Raw genomic sequence first — 18,174 nt, forward strand, 5'->3', positions numbered from 1 at the left:
TGCTGGCTCATGGTCAACCTGTCATCCACCAGGACCCCCAGGTCCTTCTCCTCAGAGCTCCTCTCCAGCAGGTCATCCCGCAGCCTGTACCGATACTTCGGGTTGTTCCTTCCCAGGTGCAGGACTCTACACTTGCTCTTATTAAATCTCATTTGGTTTCTTCCTGCCCATCTCTCCAGCCAGTCCAGGTCTCACTGAATGGCAGCACAGCCTTCAGGCCTGTCAGCCACTCCTCCCAGCTTTGTGTCATCGGTGTACTTGCTGAGGGCAGACACTATTCCCTCATCAAGGTCGTTAATGAAGATGTTGAACAAGACCGGACCCAGCATCGACCCCTGGGGAACACCACTAGCCACAGGCCTCCAGCCAGACTCTGCTCCGCTGATCACCACCCTCTGAGCTCGGCCAGTCAGCCAGCTCTCAACCCACCTTGCCATCCACTCATCTATCCCACACTTTCTCAGCTTTGCTAGCAGGATTTCATGGGAGACAGTATCGAAAGCCTTGCTAAAGTCAAGGTAGCTGACATCCACCGCTCTCCCCCATCTACCCAGCTGGTGATGCCGTCATAGAAGGCAACGAGGTTGGTCGAGCACAACTTCCCCTTGGTGAATCCACGCTGACTTGTTTTCACCTCAAAATGTCTTGTTTTCACCCTAAAAGGTCTTCTTTTCACCTCAAAACATCTAGGTTTCACCACAAAATATCTTCTTTTCATCCCAAAATGCCTCGTTTTCATCCAAAAATATGTTTTTTTTTCCCCCAAAAAATATCTTTTCACCACAAAATGTCCCGTTTTCACCCCAAAACACCTTCTTTCTCCACAAAATGTCGTTTCCACTTCAAAATAGCTTCTCACCCCAAAATGTCTAGTTTTCACCACAAAATGCCTTGTTTTCACCTCAAAATGTCTCTTTTTCACCCCAAAACCTCTAGTTTTCACCCCAAAATGTCTTTTTCACCACCGAATCTCTCATTTTCACCCCAAAATTCCATGTTTTCACCACAAAATGCCTTGTTTTCATCCCAAAATTTTGTTTTAACCACAGAATGTCTTTTTTTTTTTACCCCCAAACGTCATTTTACACCTCAAAACACCTTCCTTCTCCACAAAATTTCTTGTTTACACTTCAAAATAGCTTTTCACCCAAAAATGTCTACTTTTCACCACAAAATGCCACGTTTTCCCCTCAAAACGTCCCCTTTTTCACCCCAAAATGTCTCCTTTTCATCCCCACCCCCCAAATGTCTTCTTTTCACCTCAAAACATCTAGGTTTCACCACAAAATGTCTTCTTTTCACACCAAAATGCCTCATTTTCATCCAAAATTATAACTTTTTCCCAAAAATAACTTTTCACCACAAAATGTCCCATTTTCACTCCAAAACACCTTGTTTCCACTTCAAAATGGCTTTTCACCACAAAATACCTTGTTTTCACCTCAGAACACCGTCTTTCTTCACAAAATGTCATTTCCTGTTCAAAATAACTTTTCATCCCAAAATGCCTTGTTTTCACCTCAAAAAGTCTCGTTTTCACCACAAAATGAGTTGTTTTCATCCCAAAACATCTTTTTTTTTTTACCCCAAATGTTTCTTTTCCACCTCAAAACACCTTATTTCTCCACAAAATTTCTTGTTTACACTTCAAAATAGCTTTTCACCCCAAAATGTCCCGTTTTCACCTCAAAATGACTTGTTTTCCCCTCAAAATGTCCTGTTTTCACCCGAAAATACCTTGTTTTCACCTCAAAATTTCTCCTTTCTACCAGAAAATGTCCCGTATTTACCCCAAAATGACTCATTTTCCCCTCAAAATGTCCCTGTTTCCCCCCAAAATGTCTAGGTTTCAGCTCAAAATGCCTTGATTTCACCCCAAAACGTCATTTTTTCATTGCAAAATGTGTTGTTTTCAGCAAAAAACGAGTTTTTTCATTTCAAAATGCCTCGTCTTGAACCCAAAAAATCTCATTTTCACCCTAAAATGCCTCGTTTTCACCCCAAAATGTCTTTTCACCCAAAAAGCCTCATTTTCACCCCCAAAATATCTTTTCATCACAAAATGCCTTGTTTTCCTCCCAGAATGTTTTCTTTTTACCTCAAAACATGTAGTTTTTACTCCAAAATGTCTCATTTTCACCCTAAAATTCCACGTTTTCACCTCAAAATGCCTTGTTTTCATCTCAAAACGTCGTTTTAAACACAGAATGTCTTTTTTTACCCCAAAAAGTATTTTTTTCACCTCAGAACTCCTTGCTTTCACTACAAAATATCATTTTCACCTGAAAACGTCTTGTGTTCTCCACAGAATATCTTGTTTTCACCTCAGATTGCCTTGCTTTCACTTAAAAGTATCTTGTGTTCATCTTAACCTATCTTATTTCACCTCAAAAATGTATTGTTTTCACTGCGAAATGTCCTTTTATCGCCCTCAAAAACTCGGCGGGCAACACACCCACCGCGCCGCCCCTCACAGCTCGTGCCCTCAACCAAGATGGCGGCGCGGGGAGCGGTGCCAGCCCTCCGCCGCTCTCCCCGTACGCCCGCCCGCCTCTGCGGCCGGCGGCGCCCTCCGCGGCCACGTGACGCGTTCAAGAGCGCCGCGCGGGACCGGCGGCGGCGGCGGCGCGATCAGGTGACCCCGCCAACGGCCGCTGCCTCAGCGCGGGGGGGAGCGGCGGGGCTGAGGGGCACGGAGGGGCCGGGGCCGGGGCCGGCCCGCGGGGCCCCCTGGGGTCCCCGGTCCGGGAGGGGGGGGCAGCAGGGGCCCTGTGAGGGCGGCCGGGAGCCGCGCGGCCCGCCGGGCGCCACACGCGCTCCTGCGGTGCCCCGGCGGTGAGCGGGGCTCGGCGCAGAGATGGGGAATATCGGCAAAACGCCGGGGGGCAGCGGGCTCCAGGGCGCCGTGCTGAGTCCGAGGTCACCGCGTGCAGACGTTGTGCCGAGGGGTACAACGCCACCCGCGGCGGCTGGGGAGGCAGGCACAGGTGACAGCAGCCGTGCCCCAAAGCCACCACGCGCAAAGAGCAAACGTGTTCTATTCGCTGTCGGGCTAACCGAGCTGTCCTTTCCCAGGAAGGGTCCCCGGCTCCTGGCCTGTCCCCAGCAGGATGTGCTGTCGCTGCGGGCAGCGGGGTGCCCTGTGAGCACGGGCAGAGGGCAGAGGGCCTGCTCAGGTAAGGGACCAGCGGCAGCACGGCACCACCAGCCTGCAGCCACCCCACTGAGGGGGAATTCCGGCTTTGCTACCCTCCTCGGAAGGGTCTATGTTATTAACAACAGCCTTGTTGTAACATCGTATCAGTAAGCAGCTCACTGTGCTGATGTTTTCAATGACCTCAGCCTGCTTTCCCGTAGCAGCCGTACCGTGGAGGTCCTTTCAGGGACTTCTTTAGCAGGAAAAACAAAAAACGGGCACGCCGGAACGTAAGGTGTTATGCAGCCTGGAAAGTTTTATTTCAAGTCAGCAAAGTTTCAGGAGGAAAAGTAGGTCAGTGGAATATAGCCACAGCTCTCCATCTTTCCTGCAGGTCTGATTTCTGCTTGGATGTACCAGAGACTTCCTCTGAGTTTGTATGTCACGGGCTGTACCGAGAGCTCCTTGTGTCCCAGGGGTCTCTGCTTTCCCAAGCACATACACACACACAGCTGCACAAGAAGTGCCTTGTACCTTCTCATAGCAAGTGTTCAGAGAGAGCACAGCGAACCATCCCTGTTCCATTACTTACTCACTTAAGAGTAATTACTGGAACTTGAACTAAAAGAACCTTGTAAAGGTGTTATAGTCAATCCCTCAGCCAGAAAGCCTGATCATTTTTACCTAAATTTTCTCTAGCCTGCTCCGAAGGCATACAACCAAGGCCTACAACATGCATCTCCTTCCTCTTGCAGCAACCTCGACTCTTTGGTAGGCAAATTTATGATCTCATAAAAATTGATATACATCCAAATGGCAGTTCCTCTCAGCTCAGAAGCCTTTTCCTAAATTGTTCTCCTAAAGTCTATCTTGTTAATATAAAATCTAAGGCACTATAAATCATTCCCATCACATCCCATTGACCATTTAAGAATGATTACAGAAATTTGAGCTGAAAGAGTCTTCAGAAATGATCTAGCCATATGCAAACATTTCAGATTTTTCTCCTTTTTCTGAAGAAAAGCGGATTCATGTGCGTTGTACAAAAAGAAGCCAACTTTTTTTGAATATAGCATAACTAGAAAAAGCAAGTTAGATCCTGTGCAGCATGATAAGCCATGCCCACATCATAATGACAAGAAATGCAGCAGGACTTTCACAGACGTATTTGAGTTGGCTGACAACTTCTGAAGTGATCTTAAAATCTGCACTGCAATTATGGCTGGAAGTTTAAAATGATGATAGCACCTTTTCAGTACAATTGTACTCCCGGGAAAGCAATTTCTCTTGCCTTTGGGTTTTAGATCATGCAGTGCGTTGTAAATCACTCCTCCACAAAACTGTGCGCAAAGGATAAGGTTTTCTAGTAAATCTCTCCCTTAACTATTGCACCACTGGAAAAAAAAAATTGGCATTTGAAGGTATATTATATAAGGTGCTTTAGGGTCCTGCGTTATGTAATTCTGAACTTGGATATATGTGGAGATGAACATGCAGCAACATAGGTTTCTTCCCTGAAGAATCCATTTAAAAATGTTTGTGCATAGGTTTTTAATCAGCTCCCTCTTTCAATACCCACCAAATCTGAAAGGCCCGAGGACACTGAGGACTTTACTTTCCACAAGCCTTGCTTGGCAGAGACCATTGTGCTTTACAGATCCCAAGAAGTTAAGTTTTGCAAGGACAGTTTATTTACCAGGGAATAAAATCACTCCTCCCAGCAATAAATGATGAAATGCAAGTGTGCCTGTCTCTCAGAAGGCTGGTGCCTGTGGTTTTATCGGAGCAGAGGTGGGTTCCCCAGGTAAAGGATGGTGACTGACCCATGAAAAAAAAATAGTTGCTCACCTTGCCTTTCTGTCCTTCATTGTAAGGCTGCTTTTGTCATTAAGGGGTTTCCTTTCTTCAAAGGCAGGCTAAAAGTGGCAGCATGGCTTCCCTGGATATAAACCTTAAATCTCAAGTGTGCTGGTGGATGGATTTGTGTGAGATGCCAGGGAGAATTTATACACAGTAGTTAGACCCTGGTGGCTTCTTTCTTCTCATAGACACAAGGAAATGGCTTTTGTTCATACACAACATAGTAACTCTGCAGGAAAGTATCTTGATATTTTCAAACCTTTCAAACCAGTATTTTTCTTGATTGTCAGAGGTTGGGGAACGGATTCGAGACCGGTTGGTAACTGGCCACCTCTACAATACCACTTCTGAATTATTTTTTCCTGTTTCTCTTGTCCCAGTCTGACACTTGCCTTTGATTAAGGAGATGAGTGACTTTGCCTGTTCTATTGATCAGAATAAATTACCAGCAGCTAATTTATGGACCTCACAAAAGTGCCTTTGACATGGGGAATTGTGCTCTGTTGTTCAGGTAATTGGGTTGTCAGGAAATGTTATTGGTTACTATGCAGCATCTCTTACAGAATATGGGCCTGTTTCATGGAAATGGACAAAATCTTTTAGGCTTCAGCTTCCAAGTAGTGAAAACTGAATAAGAAGGAAGTAAGCATTCTTGATAGAAGTGGCAGTAGGAAGAATGTTTTGACTGCTAAATGTTGATTTTCCTTCTCTCATTTCCATAAAAAGAAAATTACTTCTCTTGTGCTTGTTCATATATAAGTTTAGGGGGCTTGGTGGTTGCCAGTGTTTGCAGATTCAGCTTAAAAATTGGGAAAAAACATGCTGCTTAGGACAGTATTCTTGCCATGACTTAGATTCAAAATCTTACCGTTGGCTCTTTGATGTCTGAGAAGGATAGAACAAAGCTCACCTTTTTTTCTGGGTGTGATGCAAAGACAAACTTGTTTCTGTCGCACCACTAGAGAACATAAACAAAAAAAAAAAAACACCACTAAACCAACAAATGGGCAGCAGGAAGGTGTTTTTACACAGAGTGGTTTTTACAGCCAGCTTCCACGCTTGCAGGCTATGACACCTGCAAAACTGATAAAAGCAAGCAAAGGATTCTCATGAGACCGAAGGAAAAAGCAGCACAGGGGCTCGCTTGGGCTCTTTGCATGAAGAGCTCCTACCTGAAAATGTTTGGGCTGTTGTTTTTCTCTGATGCTGTAAAATGGGAGTTTTCTATCTGAAATTACAGGAGGTAAAGTAACTTAAGCAGTTCCAGCTTAAAACTGAAACAGCAAACCTAATCTTTTCCGATGATGCCTTCCCTGGCTGTTCCTGCCCATGCTGTGTTTTAATACCTGCATGTTGGTCATACGGTGGTACAGCACTGATAACTCACTGTTACGGCCCCAAGTGAGAGGTGAATGTAAGGAAGGGCTTGCTTTCTTTTTTAGTTACTGGAACTGTGTCAGTGGGAAGGTTGGTACTGACACCACTAGCTGCAGGAAGGTTTGGGTAATTAGATGGCTTTTGTGTTTAGGTCTGAACCCATTGAAAATCGGGAGTTCTTCTATCAATGTCTCACTTTGTCCAGCTGCTGTGAGGAGAGGTGCAGGGAGATGCAATGTGGGATGCCATGTACCAAACAGAGCATCTTTGCATGAGTGTCACAGCTTTGTCCCTCGATATCAAATCACCAGAGCCTCAGTGTGACAGCCAGAGGCAGGTCTAGCTGGCCCGGGTGTGCTCTGTCCAGCCACAAACACAAGAGTGTACATGTACTCTGGTGACCTGCAGTGGTGGCCGAGTGCAGTGCAGACCTCAAATGGGCCCTGAGACTGCAGATAGATCTGTCAAAATGCTGTAGTGCTTTGGCCCTTTATAGGTCCTGTATCCGCAGTGCTGAGGATGATGGGCTGGGTTTGTTTCTATCCTGCTAGCTCTGGAAGTCTCATCTCAGGAAATGCTAAAACTTTTTGATTCCATGGGAACAGCAACTGAGACTGCTCTGCTAAGTCAGTGTGAAACAGTCCTGGTCAGGTCCTGCTCTGCGTGAGATGAGGGGAGCATGATGACTTCCACAGCCTGGAAGCTTTTTGGCTGATGACCATGGCAGTTTCTGTACACGCAGGTCTAGTTTTCTTCTTCGGGAAGAACTCTGTGCTTACACGAGGAGTTTGCCCACCCCACAGCTTTGTAGACCCAAGTGGGAAGGAATGGTTGAGGATTGGCTTTTCTCCACCAGACTGAGTCCAGGCCCACCACTGATGGCTGAAGCAGGGCTGTGGGCAGCCCCCCTCTGCTGTTACTTCTGTAGGAGCTCTGTGATTCTTAGAACTCCCCTGAGAGCTTTGGGTTATCAAGTGCCCCTTGTTGCAGCTGCATTGTCTGCAGAAAGGCTCATTTATTGAGCACAACAGGCTGCTGTTTGGGCGGGATTCCACTGGCAGTCTGTGCCTGACCTGGAGACCTTTGATATTTTGGCTGGGAGACTAGTTGTCTGTGCCCTGCTTGGTATTTCCCTGTGAAATCCAGTCAAGGTTTTCCTTTCTCCAAGAGACATAACCCTTCCTCCCACTCCCACTCATTTTTGAGTCCAAGCATCAGTAAGAACACTCTTAGCCGAAGAAAGGTCCACCCCTTCCTGCAGTGAGCGCAAGCCGCCCCTTCCCCGCTGGAGAGCACAGCGTTCCTGCTCAGGAGGTGCCTCTGAGGTCCTGCAGCTGGGCACATCTGCATTTGCAGCTTTCCTTCCTGCGCGGGACTTGTTAAATGTACGGTACAGCTGCATATTGCCAGCATCAGCGTGAGCAGGAGATGCCCAAGAGATTGGGCTACTTTGGGCTGGTATTTCCAGTGGATCCTCATAATGCTGATGTCTTTGCTGTTACCCGGGAACATCAAGCCATGCTGGAGGGGTTCATGAATTGTTCTGATGGGAAGAACACGCTTGCTTATACCATGCTTACCTTTTGATCTTGGTGATATTTTGATCTACTACATGCCTTTAAAATTACATGGAGTTTTCTTCCTCTTTTTCAGAGAGAAGGGTTTACAGAGACATGGAGCTTGAAAGAATCATTCGAGACACACTGACATGTTTCATCCAGTCCCTCATCCCTGCTGCAGACCTCAGGTATGTTGAGGTCTAATATCGTTTTAGCTTGAACTCTGCATTAATTGTCTTTCTGCACATTATGCTGAACTCTAAGTAGAATATTACAGCTCTGCTGTACTGCTTTTTCTTAAGTCAAATCCAGGATGCAGGTAATTTGCACAGGCTTTGGTATAAATCCTTGAACAACCATCTTTCAGCATTGAAACCTAGTAATGCCATTTCTTTGATGACCAAGATGATTAATTTTTGTCCAGTAATATACATAAGAATATGGAATTCCATTCACCCACAGCAATCCCACAGGGCTTTCTGAGCATGCACCACTATGTCCAGGCTCTCCCTGTTCTGAACTCTGCCTGCACACAAAGATACAGCCACCTTGAGGCTAGAGCACAGCAGCTGGTTCTGCAGCCAGTGGCAGCAATAACACAAGTGTAGAGCAGCAAGCAGAGAATGCTGCATCCCACAGAAATTGCAACTTGACAAAATATAATGAGATCACCTAGAACAGCAGTCAACCCAGAACAGTCAGAGTTTGAGCACTTGGAATGTTTTGGGTAGTTTTAGACAGGTGCTGTGGCTTTCATTCAGTGCTGCCTAGGCAAAAGAACAGCACGCAGTATTTTCTGAACTTATCTGTGAATGCTTCCCACTCAACTACAGAGCAGCTGCTTGGCTTTACTGGTGGGACCTGCCCATAAGATACAGTCCACATAGGTTCTCCTACTGCTGTATTAGAAAGACACAAGGTTAGACAGAGTAGGCACAGAATGAGAAAGAAAAAAAATAATCCTGTTGACCCTGCTTCCATGTCCTGTGTTCTCTTTGTCTCCAGCGGGATGGATGATGTTTTCTTTTCTTACATCACGGGTGTCCTGGAAGAGCTGGGCTCACCAGAGTCCTCTGAGGAGACGTTTGACATGGACACCTTCATAGAAATGATGGAGGCTTACATTCCGGGCTTTGCAGAGATCCCCAGGTATGAGTGCTCCTGCCTTGTACGTGCATGCCACGCAATGGGTGCCTGGACCCAACCAGCTCAATGACATGAATTCTTTTGTTGTACCCAGATAGGGAGGTGTTAGTACCAAACCTGTGCCACGATGATTAAGACAGGCATTGCCTGAATACATAAATGCTAATCCCAGTATAGTTTGCAAGCTAGGTCCTTGGCTGTCTTAAACGCCAGTTTTGTTTATTGGACTTCCCATTAAACCTTGTCTTTCTATAAAGACGTAGTCAAGAAGGAGAGGCTAGTGCTTTTATTCCTCACACTAATTATTCAGCTTCTGTCTCTTGCAGTGGGGATGTTTGTGAAATGATGTTCTCTCTCTCAGAAAGGCTTGGTGAAGCACGCAACAAAGGTGAGTTACACGGTTTCAGTACAAGCAAGTATATTCTGCACATTTTCAGTCTTAGTGTTTGGAGTTGAGCAGTGTCACAGCATAAAACAATCTAGTTTGCAAAACTTAGGATCTTACAGGCTAGCCTGAATTGGTTGACTTTTTTTTTCTTTATAATTTTCAGCCAGGTTTTTGATGTAAATACACAGGAGGCTTGAGTCATACGGAGTACTGTCCAAGAGGCTGGGGTGAAAAACACTTGACCAGATCTCTAAACACCTCTGTTGAGATAAAATCCAGAGTAAAAAGAAAGTCATAGCAGATACAGGGATGTTTGCCAAAATTCTGCTATAGGTTAATCCTGAAAGTGAGATTTCTGCCTCCTCTGATAGCCATCCGACTAACGGATAGTACTGCTGGGCAGCCCATCTCAGGTGCATCACAAAATAGAGATTAGACTTTGAGCGTACTCAGAGCTCACTTCCCATTCACTCACGATCCACGTCACAGACGCAAAATCAGCTGTGATGTGCTCTCTGGCCTGTGTTATGCAGGACTGCAGAAGACTACTGCAGTAAGCACTTTCTGATCTCAGTGCTCACAGGTCAGCTGGATAGCTATACTAAGCAACCCCAAAGGCAGTTCCTGTTGGAGAGCAGACAGGTGAAGTGCCTGGATATTAAACCATACATAACAGCTTGTGTTTTGCCTGTCTAACAACATCACTGCTGCCTTACCAGGAGCCAGAAGGCTACACCATGTAGAACAGACAATCCTTTTATTTTGCTTGCTGCTTTCTTGAACTTGACAAAACCTACTGCTCTGCTCTGGTGCCCCCCATCCTACCCTTTGAGGATCCTGATACAGCCTGCACATGGAAGGAGAGCACCATCCCAGCTTTAGACAAGATAGAACAGAGGTGAAATCCTTACAGAGACACAGAATGAACCTGTAAAAAGAGATGCATCAGAGTAAGTTGACCACAGGATGCACTGGGTCACACACAGGCTGGAACCACCATTGTGTATTCCTAAATTTAAAATCAAAGTGATGCCTTAGTTCAGTGAAGGCAGGAGGAACAGTAGCGGTTCCCAGTTTTGTCATTTAAAAGGGATTTACTTTGGCAAATGCTGTACTAGCAATCTAATGCTAACAGAAAGCACAGAGCTCTGGCCTCTGTGGGGCTGTTGCTCAGTACATACCACTGTGTCTTTAAGAAAAACCTGGCCAAAAGGCTGCCGAACCCAGGAGTGAAGCACCCTCTGAAGACCTGACCAAGGGCCAGAAGCCTGGAGCTGGAGCCTGCAATGGGGAGAGGCTGTGCACTCCAACAGACAGAGCCGAGGCCCAGGTATGTCCACGCCACAGGGAAGCAGGGTGACAGCGTCACCTAGCACTAGGCTGTCAGCAACACCTCAGTCATTTTCTGGCTCCGACAGGAAGCACAGCACAGGCTGTGACACAGCGTCGTTGATGCCTGTGATCTCCCCCATTGCGTGGCCTGAGCAAGACAGCGTCAGTAAGCAGAACAAGAAAATTAAGTGCTGCCAGAAGAGCATGAGCCATCACTCTGGCTCATCCTTCCCTGTCCTGAGGTAGTAGGGCAAGAGAGAGCTTGTCCCAGGGCTCTCCAAGATCCTACAGCAGTGCAGTAAGGATGCCTCTACAGCAATAGCCAGGCTCCACCCCACTTCACCCCATTCCACTCACCTCAGTTGACAGTTTGAGCCTGATCACTCCCCGGCTGTGATGCGGTTTCTAGTAGCCACACCTGTGTCAGTCCTGAAGACACCGGTCCCACCCACAGCGACCTGTGCTGTATACATGCTGAGCTGAACCACACAGTCATTGGCACAGCAGTCTTGATCCCGCAGCTCCAGTCAGCGTGCCCCATGCTGCAGGCACTGCAGTGCCTAGTAGGCCCCCCACCTCCTTACCCCAAAGCTCTGCTTGCTGTTTCTCCAGTACTGGCGTCTTACTGCTCTGCAGTTCAATCCTTCTGTGTCCACGGCCTTCTAGGAAATGCTGCTGCTGTGCTTCCTTCTGGTGTAGCTGCAGGTCCCCATGCTTAGGAGTGTCATCCCTTTCCGATCAAAGGGCACATAACCTCAGAAGGGGAGGAGTTCAAGCATTTGAACCACAATGCCCAGGAAGTTCACTCCTAGGGGATAAACAGCAGGCCTACACAGGTGAGGGAACAGAAATCCTATTTTAAAGGCTGAAGTAGGGAAGAGATTAAGGGATGCTTTGTCCTTGCAGATACAATTCCCTTTTAGCTTCAGGAATGGGATTTACAGTCACTCTTTAGCTGAATGCTCTCTCTCATTAATAGGCAAATTGAATTTTCTGACTTGATGCAAAATCAGAGCTTTGTCTCTCTTGCTCCAACTAGGAAGGCGACGACTTGAAGAATGGCACAGAGCTGCTACTGGAGATGTTCCCTGCCTGTACTGTGAGCCAGGCAGAGAAGGCACTAGCCATGGCCCTGGGGAACTTGGAGGAGGCAGTGCAGTTAATTGTGGAAGAGAAGGTGGAAATTGGCCCAGCAGGTGCAAGTGTGAAGGTAACGTGCTCTAAGCTGGGCAGCACCGAGACGAAGAGCTGTGCAGAGCTCAGATAAAGACAGGTATCCCAGCTGCCCACCACGAATGGGAACTTTGACTGCAGGAACTTTCCACGCTCCCAGCGATGGACCAGGAAAATCACCCAGAACACCCCCCTCTCCCTCCCTCAGCTCTCCAAGTACAGGCTGTGCCTACACCCAGCCAGCACCACGGAGCTGCGCGAGGCACCCCGCTTCCCCCACGGGCTGGGAGTACTGCATCAGCAGCTGGACTGGGCTGAGCTAGCAGGGCAGCTGCGCACCCTGTGTGTTCTGCTACTTACACACCTGCTTTGTCTCCTCCCAGGAACTGGCACGGCCCCGCAGAGTACCTAACCATGAGGAACTGAAGCAGGTTATCTTACAGAAGTAAGTACCCAAAGAACCCCATATTCTGCTCACAATAAAGGAGATAGCTGATTCACATGTAGCTGAAAGATCTACGCACAAGTATGACCTTTGGCTGGGAAAAGAGGTTGGGGTTTCTTTCAGAGCCCTGGCACACAAACAGCTTACCTCCATCAGCTGGGTCACAGCACTGGCTGTGTGTGAGGTTTCAACCTCCTGCAGGCATACCGTAAATCACAGCATTGTCAGCTGAGGCCCCAGTTAAAGGTTCAAGGCACAAACATCAGGCCGCAGCTCAGGTAACACGTGGTGCCTTGTAGAACTACAACAGCTCATTCATGCCTCCATCCTTGGAGACAGTCCAAACAAGTCTAAAGATATCTTTAAGAGACTGTACAGCAACATTGGGAAGATCAAATCTCAGTTGCTGAAGGTGTGAATTCAATGCATTTAAAGAAACCACTCTAAAGACTCCCTAAAGACTTCTGGGGAATGAAAGTGGCTTTAGATTGGTTTACCTTTATTCATGTCCAAAAGCATTTTATTCTCAATAGAAAACCCACAGTATAGTTTAATCGATCCACTTAAAGATCTTGGCTTTCATGAGTATTCTTCTGTGGGCATGCAGTTTCCACGTGTCTGTCCAGCCAGTCTATCCATCAATCTTTTCCACCACTTCACATGCTTATCAGTGAGGGAACAAACAACTGATGGTCTGGGGAAGATAAAGCAAGGCAGAATAGCATCCAGACAGAATTAACAGTCCCTGTCCTTGCTGGTCTCCTGTGCAGGCTTCTTTCAGAGTCAAATGCAAGGGAACAGAGAAAAAAAAAAAAAAAAAAAAAAACACCAGCTGATAGTTACGTTTCTAGGAACTTCACTTTAATGACGTTTTGGCAACATCCTGTACTTTAAACATTGTTCAAGCACAGGTACAGAGAGCAGATCACCATAGTTGAAGATACATGGGAACAACTGTGCTAACTACTGAGGGAGAAGGCATGGCCAGCTGTGCTGCCCACCTGTGAAACCAGCTCCAGTACCTCAGCAGTACAGCAAGCGAACACTTGGGCCCTGACGTTTCAATTAAATAGGGAAAGAGGTGATGCTTTTACAGAGTTGTTTCCAGCTCAAATTTGTTTCCTAGACAAGTACTACATAGTGTGAAAGGCATACCATCTCTTCAGGGCAGAAGCAACCAGTTTGGCCCTCTGATTTTACCTCATCTCCTTTGGCTGCCATCACTCAGACTGAAAAGGAGCAAAGCTACCCCAGTGGCAGAGCATGCCAGACCGCAGCACTTCTCCATTTTACAGAGACTAACCACATTCTCAACAGCCTGAGCTTTTCATACCATTCACTTAGGGCCAAGGATGCTACTCCAGGAGAATCCTGCTGGATTCCCACCAGAATGATGACACACTTCTTGCCCATGTCATCCAAAGGGGAACCTTAAACACTCCTAGCTGCAATCTAGGCAAGTAGGACACGTTGCACAGCCACAGACCAGCCAGGAAAAAAAAGATGTAGGTTGTGAATAGCCCTAGGCAATGCACATTGCAGCATTCACCAAATGCTTCTTGTGTTTCAGATACATGATGGTGGATAGTGCAGAAGATCAGAAAACACATCGGCCAGCTCCACCAAAAGAGGTGAGAAGAGAGCAGTTCCTTCTCACCCAGAGTTTGAATGCCTTTGGCTACAAGGTTTAAAGAGCAGACCGCGAGTCCAAAGAGCAGAGGCAGTCCCAAGGCAGGAACATTCACAGAGCCACTAGGGAGCAAAAGGGAAGGTTAGTTTACAAAAGAGAAGGTTAGTTTAGTCACCGCAGGGTCTGTCAGTACCTACCACTGACTAGCATGGTTCCTGCTCTGCCATCCCTCCCTCCCTCCCCCCTGTCCAACAGCTTTGTTTACCTTTCTAGCCAAGATTCCCCACAAAAAGGACAGGTAACTCCTCCCAACCTAGTCTTGCTGTTCCTCCACCCCCAAACACAGCTTTCCTTATGCTTGTCCCTTTCCTTTCCCCAGCAGCCATCCACTTGGTGTTTGTCTTTCCTCTCCAGGCTCCCAAGAAGCTGATCCGCTATATCGATAACCAGGTGGTGAGTACAAAGGGAGAGAGGTACAAAGACATCAAGAAGCCAGAGAGCGAGGAGATGAAGAAAACTTACATCAGCCTCAAACCAGCCAGGAAGTACAAGTTCCACTGACAGCCAGGTCCTCCTGCTCTTCAGCCTCCACCTCGCTGGCCAGGCGTGGGAGGAAGGACACGTGGCACTAGGGATGAGAGGGGACTCCTCCACCCCACCCACCACTAACTGGAACTAACCTGGGAGCCAGGACACTGCTTTCAGCTTCCTGAACTAACCCAGCTGACAAGGACAAGCCTCTCCGGGGGTAGCTGTCCTGCCCCCAGGGGCACACCACAGCAGCTAGCGGGGGCCTGGGCATTCTCTGCTATTCCTTGCATGGGACGTTCTTAGATCTAAGATGTGGCTTGTGGTTTTGCAGCAAGCTTTTTAGAAGTCTGTGTGCACTCCTGCTTTGAGTGCAAGTGCCAATAAAGATGATGCAAACTGGTGTGTAGTTCAGCTGCACGTGCTTTACAGACTCTGCCTCTAATCCCTCCTGGGGCAAAAGACAGGAACTGGGCTCTCCCTGCCAAGACAACCTGCAGCGCTCAAAAAACTCCAGCCAACAGTACGGACAGGGCCCCTGCCATTTCTCTTCACCATTGAATGTGGACACTATGGCCACACAACATAGAGCGGGATGTAGAAGCAGGCTGGGGCACTACTGAAATGTAATTCAGAATCTGGAAGAAACAAATGGTGATGACCAACTGCTCTCAGCGCAGCTAGGTTTGGTGCTCTTCCTCTGGTGAAAGCGTGGTTAGGAGCATGTTCCCCTGGGAAACAACGGCCTTGCACCCGCCTAACCCAGCGCCCCGTGGCAAGGAGCTAGGTCTGCACATACAGGTTGCCACGCTGCACCACACCAGGCCTTTGGTGCCAGGCTAGCCAGGGCTACAGGCTGGAGCTGGGCTGGCACTGTCCTCCTCCCAGAGCTCAGAGGGGCCCACCCTCTCCCAAGGGGAGAACTGGCAGCTTTTCTCCATTCTGCTCCAGCTGGCCTGATTTGGTCTCAACAGCTCCGCTGGCATGCCCTGCACGCCCGCCCCAGGGGACAGCAGTCCACAGTCCCCAAACTCCCCTGCTCTCTGGACAGCTGCCACTTGGAGATTTAAAATACAACAAAAAAATAAATCCTGACTATTAGCTGGTCTAGCCAAGGCCTGTTCAGCACCACGGTGTTCCCACAAGTCCCTCGCTCTCTCCACACCGCTGCAGAGGGAGTTACTTTCCCAGGAGGCACCAACAGAGCTCACTCACAATCACGCAGCGGCTGTTAAACAGCCCCAGAGACGAGAGTGAGCCCCTCTCGGGCCAGCCTCACCAGCAGGACCAACCTCTCCCTCTGCACGTCTCAGCAGCACCCGGCTCCGGCATCCTCCGGGGATCCCAGCGAGGTGTTGGTCCCCCCTCCCCAGCAGTCCTAGATCTGGAGGTTAATGAAAGGGGCGAAGCCAGCCATGTCCTGCAGGAGAACGAGAGCCGTCTGCGGCAGAGGCTCCACATCCAGCTCCACTCCACGGCTTCGGAGGACGCTCAGGCTGGACTCGGCCACGTTGTGGCAGTGCTTCACCTTCAGCGAGCGCAGCTTGGGGCAGTACTCAGCCAGGACCCTGCCGAGAAAGAGCGCATATGGGTTGCAGGCCAGGACTCCTGAGAGCACAGTTCCCAGCTCACCCTCCTCTGCTCCCCGTGCCACATGGGCACCATCCTTTGGGAACAGTGCTGCGGCAGTCTGAGAGGAACTCAAGCAACACAGTCAGATCCCCAAACTATCTCCATGACACGCCAGGGAATTTGCTTTTAGCAGCACATATCACCTCTCCTGAATGCCTTGCTAGTGGCTTCTCCCCCAAATTGCACTCTAATTGCTCTCGGCATGAAGCAATCTGGCTTCCCCCCCCAGTCTCTTACCCACACCCCAGCCACCTGCCTTCCCCACCCAGCTTCCCCGTTGCTCAATACCTGATGGAGTCATTCTTGACTCGCAGACACCCGGTGAGGTCCAGGTGCTCCAGCTCGGGGCAGCACTTGGCGGTCTCCTCCACAGCCACGTCGCCCACGTTGGCGTTGACAGCCAGCGACAGGGACTTGAGCCTGCCGCACTTCTGCACCAGGTAGCAGATGGCCTCGTCCTTCAGCTGCCGGCAGGCCGTCAGGTCCACGGCCTCCAGCGCCTTGCAGTGGTCGGCCAGGCTGCGCAGGGACAGGCTGTCCACCCACTCGCAGTGGGCCAGGGAGAGCCGCCGCAGGTTGGGGCAGCTCAGCGAGATGGCCATCAGCGCCTGGCAGCTGAGCTGGGCGCAGCCCTTCAGCTGGATGTGCTGCAGGTGCTGGTTCTGCCTGATGACCGGCAGCAGCTCCCCGTCCGTCAGCCAGGCCGAGCAGCTCTGCAGCGCCAGCTGCTGCAGCACCTTGTTGTCCTGCAGCAGGGTCAGGAAGGCGGCTCTGGGGATGGCGGGTGCGATCTGCGGGGGGAACACAGGGATAACGGGGCTGCTGAGAGCGTGCCGAGCCTGATGCTGAGCTCCCAGAGACCCGCTGCTCCCTTTCTCTCGCCCACGGTGGCACAGAGGTGCCCAAAGCCCCTTTCCCGACCCCAGGGCAAGCCCTGCTGCCCCAGCGCTCCCCCACACAGCAGCAGGTACTGCCACAGGGTGCTCCCTGCTCCTTCCCTTGCCTCTGCATTTTTATACTCATGCTGAGCTCCACGTCCCTGCTCTGCAACCACCGTGCCAGAGCACCCTGTGTGTTTCAGGACACCGCTGCCTCCCCAGGGCCCGCACAGGCTGCGCCCACCCCACGGCAAGGACCGGCCGTGGCCGTGCCGCCCCCGCTGCCACCAGCCTGCCGAGGAGGGCGGCATTGCTGGGCCCTGAATCACCGCCTCTCCTCCCCGAGCGCGGCCGCCCAGCCGCGGGGCCAGCAGCCCGGGCCCACCGCCCCCACCATCGCCCCCAGCCCCGTGCCGTGCCCTCCCCGCGGTACCTGCGCGGAGTCGAAGCGCCGCATGTTGGCCAGGTAGAGGCGGACGAGCTCGCGGAAGGCCCTGCTCACCCTCCGCAGGCTCAGCAGCTGCCGCAGCGGCAGGAGGCGCAGCACGTGCGGCACCAGCACATCCTCCCAGGGCAGCGCCAGCAGCCCGCTCATGGCCGGCAGCGGCACCGGCACCACCGGGACCGGGACCGGGAGCGGGACCGGGACCCAGCGGCAGCGGCACCGGGAGCGGTACCCGCGGCTCGGCTGCCGGCGCCGCAGTGACGTCACGCGGGGGGCGTGTCCCGCGCCACCGCCCCGCCCGGCGCGGGGAAAGCGGGCGGCCCCGCGCATGCGCGGTGCGCGGCGCTGTCCGTTCAGCACCGGGGCAGGGCAGGGGTAGGGCCGGGTTAGGGCCGGGTTTTAGGGCCGGGCTCGGCGTGCACAGGGGCAGAGGGGGGCAGCCGCCCTCCTGCCCTGCGCCCCCCGGGGGGCACCGTCCCGACACTGCCACGCCGGAGCCCTTGCCCCGTGCCCGGGCTCGCTGCCCCGTTCCCTCTCCACGCGTGCAGATGTTCCCCCTTGGCCCCACCTGAGCGTTCCCGAGCCGTCCTGCAGTAACTGACCCGCTCCCTGGGCTGTGTGCCCGGGCCGTGCTGCCCCTCCCGC

The 18,174-nt window shown here is 50.4% G+C and overlaps 2 protein-coding genes across 5 annotated transcripts; one reads left to right on the top strand and one right to left on the bottom strand.

The window, feature by feature from the left end:
* The first annotated feature begins 2,541 nt into the window (after positions 1–2,541).
* On the top strand, positions 2,542–14,609 carry CUEDC2 (CUE domain containing 2). Of its 4 annotated transcripts, XM_082764248.1 has the most exons (11): positions 2,542–2,635; positions 3,076–3,176; positions 8,027–8,120; positions 8,938–9,081; positions 9,405–9,466; positions 10,663–10,796; positions 11,838–12,008; positions 12,180–12,257; positions 12,355–12,416; positions 13,987–14,047; positions 14,461–14,608. In XM_082764248.1, exons 3-11 carry the CDS (start codon positions 8,047–8,049, stop codon positions 14,605–14,607), a joined length of 933 nt encoding a protein of 310 aa, XP_082620374.1. In that variant the 5' UTR covers positions 2,542–2,635; positions 3,076–3,176; positions 8,027–8,046; the 3' UTR covers position 14,608. The 4 variants fall into 4 exon arrangements, with proteins under 4 accessions (XP_082620374.1, XP_082620373.1, XP_082620371.1 ...); XM_082764247.1 differs by lacking the exon at positions 12,180–12,257 and having other exon boundaries at positions 14,426–14,609; XM_082764245.1 differs by lacking the exon at positions 12,180–12,257.
* Positions 14,610–15,936: 1,327 nt separating this feature from the next.
* Positions 15,937–17,726, bottom strand: FBXL15 (F-box and leucine rich repeat protein 15). The gene is made up of 3 exons (XM_082764249.1): positions 17,518–17,726; positions 16,495–16,997; positions 15,937–16,142 (listed from the first exon to the last, which is right to left on the bottom strand). The coding sequence occupies exons 1-3, from the start codon at positions 17,677–17,679 to the stop codon at positions 15,953–15,955; spliced, it is 855 nt and encodes a 284-aa protein (XP_082620375.1). The 5' UTR covers positions 17,680–17,726; the 3' UTR covers positions 15,937–15,952.
* Between the last annotated feature and the right edge of the window lie 448 nt (positions 17,727–18,174).

The sequence above is a fragment of the Aythya marila genome, assembly GCF_965140915.1.
Source record: "Aythya marila genome assembly, chromosome: 7".
In the NCBI taxonomy this organism is placed as follows: domain Eukaryota; kingdom Metazoa; phylum Chordata; class Aves; order Anseriformes; family Anatidae; genus Aythya; species Aythya marila.